General features: G+C 38.0%; 1 protein-coding gene across 1 annotated transcript in view; it reads right to left on the bottom strand.

Annotated features, from left to right (window-relative positions):
* Window positions 1–6141: 6141 nt before the first annotated feature.
* The window catches only part of LOC126412301 (uncharacterized), a 226504-nt gene continuing 224094 nt past the window's right edge, over window positions 6142–8551 (bottom strand). Inside the window, exon 7 of the mRNA XM_050081822.1 lies at window positions 6142–6594. Within this exon, the coding sequence (XP_049937779.1) occupies window positions 6500–6594 (95 nt within the window). The 3' untranslated portion in view covers window positions 6142–6499. The remainder of the gene's footprint in view (window positions 6595–8551) is intronic.

Genomic DNA, 8551 nt, shown 5'->3' with positions numbered 1-8551 from the left:
ATAGGGCTTTCACAGATAAATTGCAACGTCCTTGCCGCAGTGGATACACGAGTTCCCGTGAGATCACCGAAGTTAAGCGCTATCGGGTGTGGTCGCGACTTGGATGGGTGACCGTCCAGCCGCCATGCACTGTTGCCATTTTTCGGGGTGCACTCAGCCTCGTGTTGCCAATTGACGAGCTACTCAACCGAATAGTAGCGGCTCCATTCAAAGAAAACCATCATATCGACCGGGAGAGCGGTGTGCTGACCACACGCCCTCTCCTATCCTCATCCTCAATGAGGATGACACGGCGGTCGGATGGTCCCTATGGGCCACTTGTGGCCTGAAGACAGAGTGCTTTTCACAGATAAATTGAGAATAATTTGGGGTACCGTATTGACTGTAATTAACGAAAATCGAATCAAAAAATAAAAGTGTCGCTTTTTAAAGTTTTACTAAAACTTTCTTGTCTGTCTGAACATGCTAATTTCCAAAGATATGAAAGATGTACATATATGTATAGGTAGACAGGACATTTATATGCGGATAGCTTTAGAATGGCTGTAAATTTCATGTTACAAGAGCCAAGCAATCGCGTATGACATCTCTGGAATAGTAGATTTATAGTAGTGACAGTAGTATCACTGGACTTACGTATCTTTGACCCACTTGTAGACCGGAGGGTAGTCGAGAGTTGGACATGGAGTAAGTCTAGTGCATATTGGAGAAGGATTTTGCTGAAGACAATTATTAGGAATTATTAATCTGATGGAAGGACTTTTTAGACGCAGTATTTATGGACCAGAGAGAATGGATTTGCAGTATGGATATGTTTTTAAGATAATAATTTTCGCTAGCGCGGTCTGATAATGTTAGAGGGTCTTTCAACAGAACGGTCCACCTCCCCACCGCAATTTAGGTAATTTCAGTTTAATTCATTTCAGTTTGCATAGTCGTAAAAGCATTGCCTTGTAAGACTTTCGTAAAGAAAGTAAAGTTTCTGGTTTTCTGTGAGTTTTATGTTCTTGTGAAATAAGAATTTAAAATACAGCATTGTCATTATAAGTAACGGAGTAGTATTTTCAATGCAAGAAACAAGGATTTCTTAGTATGAGAATCGCCCTAATCTGCCTGCCAGTAGTTTAGTTTTACATTAGCACATTTTAACTTGCGCGATTTCTACATGCTGTAATTTTTCAGGTGAGATTCATTTCGTATTTTGTTGGTTCTTTCGTTTCTCGTCTCACGTTTCCATTGTTCACATTCTAATAATTTTCTTTGTAATACAGATTTTTGATGGGGCAGTGAACAGTGTGTGTTTCTGTTACAATGTTGTTTCAGTGTTTCATTGTTTTTGGGCAGTGCACAGTTTGATTTTGGTAGTGGTTTTTGAGTAGTTTCCTGCACAGTGAACTCCAGTTAACTTTGTCTTTATGTAAATGTGTGCACTGAGATATGCCGCTCGCAATAGTAGTTTCAGTTCAACTTTTTTATAAGAGGACAGTACATTCAGTTTTGAGTAAAAAGCAGGCAAACATTTTCATGCTCATGAACGAACGCCGATCGAGTCAGAACAAATAACATTCAACTACCTGATGGATTTTTAAGGTGTTTTGACTGGTAACATCGGCGTAGCTAATGGCATCGTATAGGGCATATTTCTTCAAAATCGGATCACGAACAAGGATATTCATGCATATTATAAAAAGTATGTTTACGTGTCTGTATGTATATTCCATATCTCCTCCGCAACCACTGGAACAATTTCAACAAAACTTGGTACATATATCATTCACTATTTTCAAAGAATCGCTGTGGTGGTAAGAACCCCCTATGCCCCGACGCGTGAATACCCAGATTTTATTCATCCAGTATTTGAAAACAAGAGCACTTTCGACTTGCCAAATACTGTACATATGCTGGGAAACATTTACCACCCTTTTTCTCACTGACACACCACACATAATTATGAAAGGAAAAGAAGTTTATCGCTTGATACATTTTAGCACTAGATTTTCGCATCATGGATGATGTTTCAATTTATTGTTACTTTACTACAAATTGTATTCGCGACACATTTTGCAGACAATGTTTACATTCACCATTGACTGTACCTGCAAAATTATGTCTCTGTGAGGTAATGGGTGGGCCAAACAAAAGTTTTCGAATGCAAGGCATATTGTTTGATATAACTAAGGCGTTTGATTGTGTTGATCACAAAATATTGCTGCAGAAGTTGGACCATTACACAAATCGGGGAGCAGCTCACAATTGGTTCGCTTCGTACTTTAGCAACAGACAGCAAAAGGTCATTATTCACAGAGTTGAGAATGGCTGTGATGTGGGGTCTGAGTGGGGTAGGGTCAAGTGGGGGGGGGGGGGGGAGGGAGGGGTGCCCCAGGGATCAGTGTTGCGGCCACTCCTGTTCCTTCTATATATAAATGATATGCCCTCTAGTATTATGGGTAACCCTAAAATAATTCTGTTTGATGATGACACTAGTTTGGTAGTAAAGGATGTCGTGTGCAACATTGGCTCGTTTTCGAATAGTGCAGTCCATGACATAAGTTCTTGGCTTGTAGAAAATAAATGATTGCTAAATCACAGTTAGACTTAGTTTTTACAGTTTCTAACACACAATTCAACAAAACCTGACGTTTTAATTTCACAGAATGGGCATATGGTTAATGAAACTGAGCAGTTCAAATTTCTAGGTGTTCAGATAGATAGTAAACTGTCGTGTAAAGCCCACATTTAGGATCTTCTTCAAAGAGTTAATCCTGCCATCTTTACTTTTTGAACAGTATCTGAATGATCGTTTGACACGAAAATTAGTGTACTTTGCTTATTTTCATTGGCTTCTGTCAGATGGTATTATCTTTTGGGGTAACTCTTCCCATTCTAAAAGGATATTTTTGGCACAGGCAATAAGTGTTATAAGTTGACGAACCTCTTTTCGACCCCTGTACCTGTTCACGAGTCTGACATTGGCCCCTCAACATATATATTCCTTACTGTTATTTCTTGTCGATATTATCTTATTCCCAAGAATATGTAGCTTTCACTCAGTTAATACTCGGCAGAAATCAAACCTGCATTTGGATCGGACTTCCTTAACTCTTGTGCAGAAAGGTATGCAGTATACTGGTGCATCCATTTTCAATAAGCTACCACTAGAATTCAAAAATCTTAGCAGTAATCCACGCGCTTCCAAATCGAAACTGAAGACTTTCCTCATGGGTTACTCCTTCTGTCCTGTCGAGGAGTTCCTGGAGAAATTAAACTGATTCCTGTTGTATTGTTGATTGTGTTTACTTAAACTTATGGCTTGACTTTTTTCGCGTTCATAAACATTTTATTTTACCTGTTATTACTTTTATGTTGTAATTTCATGTATTGACACGTTCTATGACCTTGAAGATTTGCTCCTCAATTTGATCCTACGGAACCTGACGTGTAAATAAATAAATAAACGCATTGTTCAGGATATATGACGTTATAAGCATTGAGTACATCAGCAACTGCCGCATCATGGATGATGTTTAAATTGTTTAAATTCATTATTACTGACCAGCTGCACCGATTTCGAAGAAATTTGGTGAGGAGACAGGTTGAATCTTGAAGACAAACATAGGCTACTTTAGAAAGTATGTAGTACAAGATAGCTTTTGATTTGAAGAATATTACACAATTATGGGAAAATATTTACTTTGAAAAGCTATTTACTCTTTTACTTATGGGTATTATCATATTTGTGAAAATGCTTTTCTTCGCTGATCTGTGTTACATGATACCATTCAGAGTAATGAATGCATTACTTACATAATCTTCAATGTGTTTATTCCACACTTCCGCCCTGTTTGTTGCATTATGTATGACAATTATGAGCACTATCCAGTAATTGAGAATGATGGAACTTAGTATCTTGAAACAAACTTTGCACATAATTTCAAACCTTTAAAAAACTTTCTCTCCCACAAAATGATGAATGGAGAAAAAGTTTGTCGCTTACTACATTGTCACTGTTCGTGCAGTTAAATTGTCGCACCAGACATTACGACATGACGTTTACATTTATTGTTTCTTTTCTTATAAATCTATTCACAACATATATAGCAGACAGTGTATATATATATATATATATATATATATATATATATATATATATATATATATATATATATATATATATATATATATGCTGTGGTCGTGCACATCTCTCCTTCATATGTCTACAAAGCGAAGGTCGAGCAAGTGCTTCCTCTCTCTGTTTAACCCACTAAATCACAAGAAACAATTACAGGGTGTTTCACGAAGTTATACAGGCCGTCTACAGAGCGCCTTATGAGTTATGAGACGGTAGCCACACACTCCGAGGATATGCCCGAGGAGTATTTATTTTGCACAAAATGTGTTGCGTTAACACTACATGGAATATAGATACGAGTTACTTAGAATACTAAAGCAAGAAACGCATATGGGCAGAATCTACGTAAATCTCTCCACATTGTGCTACACTGCCAGAAGGGAAACTGATACTTAGTCAACCGGTATGACAGCTGTAGCATTTTTCCGGGAAAGGCAGCTTCCCCAATCACGAGCGCTGCCCACTTTTCATTTTGCGGGGACACTATACCAATTCAGCACGTTGTGGGGTAGAGAGTGTGGAATCACATGTTCCCCCTTCAGCTTGCAGGCCCATGAAGGACGGAAACGCACGAGCACAATCCAGTACTTTACCTTCCCTTGCACTTCCACCCTCAGTTCCTGCCCTCTTCACTCTGTTTCACACCCAAAACACAATTTATCACTTAATAAGGCTCCACTACATTTGTGGGTGGTGCATACATTTAATATTTATTTTTAATCTATTTTATTTAAAGATAAAGATTGGTTTTATTCAGTTAGGACAATATTTTCAGTAATTTCTGACTTTTCTATACCTTGCAATGCGCAAATTATTAATCTTAGAGTAAAAAATGAATAGGACATTTTTTGTGTTCAAAATTTAATGTAATTTAATTTTGTACTGGGAAATATTTTCGCTAGAATCCACGGTTTTCATTTTGTTCGAGAAAAACATATAAAAGTCATCTTTTAACCCCCACCCCATCCCAATGCTCACATACCACCGGTAAGGATTTTTAGTATGTTTTTCATGACACTTCCTCCTACCACTATACAAAAATTGCTACCACACGATTTCTTCGTCAACTTCACTATCTCTGTTGTTGGCTTGATACCAAATAGTCAACATTTACATGAGTACTAATAAGAGAAGGACAAATTGTAGGTAACAATAAATTTGATGGATCTAGTCACAAGAAAAAGAATTACCGCTTATTCGCCTTCAGGTCTCTAATGGAAATACTTTGGTAGCGCTAACTGTATATGATGATTAATGTGTGTTTTTGCTAAGGAATTTTACCAATTCTAGCAACTTAATTACAACTGTTAATTACCCTTGTAGGTAAGTTAGACAAATAATGAAACGTCGATTCACAGCGGCTACATTCGTGCCATTACACGAACTCCCCACCAGGGAACGACACAGAACATCATATAGGCTAAGGAAATAGGAATTTAAATTCCTGCAGCACTTCCACCGTGATTGGAAACCCAGTATTCTTCAGCTGCCATCAGGCCGCCTCACTGACCACAGGTCAGTCTCGAGCGTTTGGGATCTCTATCAGGTCGGATTGCGGGAGGACATAGAAGCAATTCAGAGGCGGGCTGCTAGATTTGTTACTGAAGGGTTTGATCATCACGCGAGTGTTACGAAAATGCTTCAGGAACTCGGGTGGGAGTCTCTGCAGCAAAGGAGGCATTCTTTTCGTGAATCGCTACTGAGAAAATTTAGAGAACCAGCATTTGAAGCTGACTGCAGTACAATTTTACTGCCGCCAACTTATATTTCGCGGAAAGACCACAAAGATAAGAGAGATTAGAGCTCGTACAGAGGCATATAGGCAGTCATTTTTCCTTCGTTCTGTTTGGGAATGGAACAGGGAGAGAAGATGCTAGTTGTGGCACGAGATACCCTCCGCCACGCACCGTATGGTGGATTTCGGAGTATGTATGTAGATGTAGATGTAGATAACCAATTTGGCAATTCGCTGTAGTTTCATACGGTAAGGTCCAAAGTAAAATGTACAAGGGTCGGCTATAATTCCATTTAATAACAAGTAACTTTCTTATACTATAGTAGCGAATACATCTGTATATAAATAACCAATGAAAATTAGTAACAAGATACTTCTGTTAGCATCGAGGTATATAGTTGACAGCACAAGCACATAAAAAGCAAAGAATTCAGGCATCAGCTAATACAGGTGCCTTCTCTCGGATGATGCATAACCCTTGCACTGCCGCGTCGAGTCTCTCAGCCCCTGCTCTGGCCAGCGTGTTGCAACTGGATAGGATTCTGATCCCCCATTTTTCGTCCACTGGTTGCCGGTAACGCGAGCAGCGTGATCCATGTACTGGCGCAGCGCCACGAGAAGGCAGGCAGGCAGACCTAACCCACGAAGGGCACGGGAGGCGACGGTTTCCTCTCGTCCAATAGCTGCCTGTAGAAGCTGTGGACAACCAGCATCCCGTACACGTCCAGTCCTGAAACGCACATAGCGACCATTACGCACTGACCCTCTCCCCTTTCGTCTTCATTCACTCTGACGAGTGGGCCTGCAACAAAACGTAGTTATTGTCTATTTACATAGTGTGCTATTGAAATATGACGTGCTCAGTTACTAATTTTTATAAAGGTTTAATCACAATAAAAATGCGCAATGAAGTTATTGTTCTAGAATTAAGAATATAAAACAAATCATTTATATATGGTCTGAGCTCCACCTTATTATGAAAAACACACACACTATTTAAAAGATGCGCCAAATCCACAATTTTGAAAACACAGCAGTGACATTTTGGACCATGCTTTACATGAAATTAACACATTTACTGTTAATTTCCTTGGATTATATATATATATATATATATATATATATATATATATATATCCTGTTAATGAAATATCAAAATTTTATTTAAAACATAATATGTACCTTTTTCTCACAAACTGTTAAAGAGATTTCTACAAAATTTTCTCTTTTCGATCTCTTTGCATATAGCAAACTTCTCTCATGAGGTTTTTTGAAAATATCTAAGAGAAGAATTCTAATAATTTTTAATTTTACTTCTTTAAGTATAATATAAAATACATGCAAACTTGCAGGCACTGTGCCCCGTATCTCAATTTACACTCAGAATTTCGAAATTTACTCTTGAGACATTATTTATTGGGTTTATGGAAATAGGTGAACAAAATTCTAGCCTTCACAGATTCTGAGAAAAAGGAACATAACCTATAAAAAACATGATTTTTCAGGAAATACAATTTCAACTTCACGCTAACGTTTTTCTTATGTCATATACTCAGAAGGCCTTACATTTGTACACAGGGTTCTCTTACCCTTCAAAGTTTCTTTTCTGGTTTCTTGTTTCCGGCCTTCTTTCATTTACCCAGTTTCCAACTGACTTTTCAGCTTCAGACAGGCACTGTAAATCTATTTTTCTCAAGATGTCTTGAGTGAAATTTCCTGTCTTAAAGCCCATTCTTTCTAATACATCCTCCGTACATTCCCATCATTAAATACAAGAACTGCAACGTAAGTTGCAATTCTGACAACTGCAGCAGATGATAATGTGGCAAAACAAGAACTGCTTCTTCATAAACAAAGCAGCTGATTTGTTATTGTTTCTAAGACACGCAGCAGTCACAGATGATCTATAAAACCAAAGAGCATACGTATCACAGCGTTCTAGATGCAACCCATGTAAGTTTTATGGAAAGTAATCCACAGAATCACTGTTCATCGAGCTAGGACTGAAGTATTGCTTCAGAAAGTTGGGGTTGCGGGAAGGTCGCGTCACACATCTAATTATTTTTCGGATATTTCACATTTGATTTCATAATTGAAACTCTGGGAACTTATTGTTCATGATTCCTACTAATGAACAAAAATAAATTGCAAATTGACATTTTTGGTCAATTTCATGAACGTTTCCCCTAACATGGTATTAACTGTTATTTCAAAAAGTATAACAACATGTATAAGAAAGATGAAAGCCATTACGTTCGGAGGAGGCCCTTGTCGTTTCCGTTTGGTGGACACTAGAGTTGTCTTCTACCAAAAATATGGTTGGGTACTTTTATACAGCGCATACATGACATAGTGAATGGTAGGCTTAGCGATAGTACTGGAAGCGTTGATAGAGAAAGAAAAATGAATGTGTGATAGAAAATGGGAGCCGACGACTTCTCTATGTTTTTTGTTTCATTCTTTGTTTGTTTTGCTCATAATTAGAACTGCATAGCGTTCAGCGTTACTTCACTATGTATTTTATTTCCTTACAAAATATCACTTGCATTTTATAAGTGATAACTAGTTGACCGCATAGCTTCTGCGATCTAATACCATCTAAGTAGTTACTTTTGATGCCAGTATAGTTAACGTGCACAAGCATAAGAAAATCTCCATAGTTATCGTTATTTTGTACTCAACAGTAT

Source organism: Schistocerca serialis, chromosome 7, assembly GCF_023864345.2.
Source record: "Schistocerca serialis cubense isolate TAMUIC-IGC-003099 chromosome 7, iqSchSeri2.2, whole genome shotgun sequence".
Lineage (NCBI taxonomy): Eukaryota > Metazoa > Arthropoda > Insecta > Orthoptera > Acrididae > Schistocerca > Schistocerca serialis.
The sequence above is the reverse complement of the archived record's forward strand: the minus strand, read 5'-3'. Positions and strand labels throughout refer to the sequence as shown.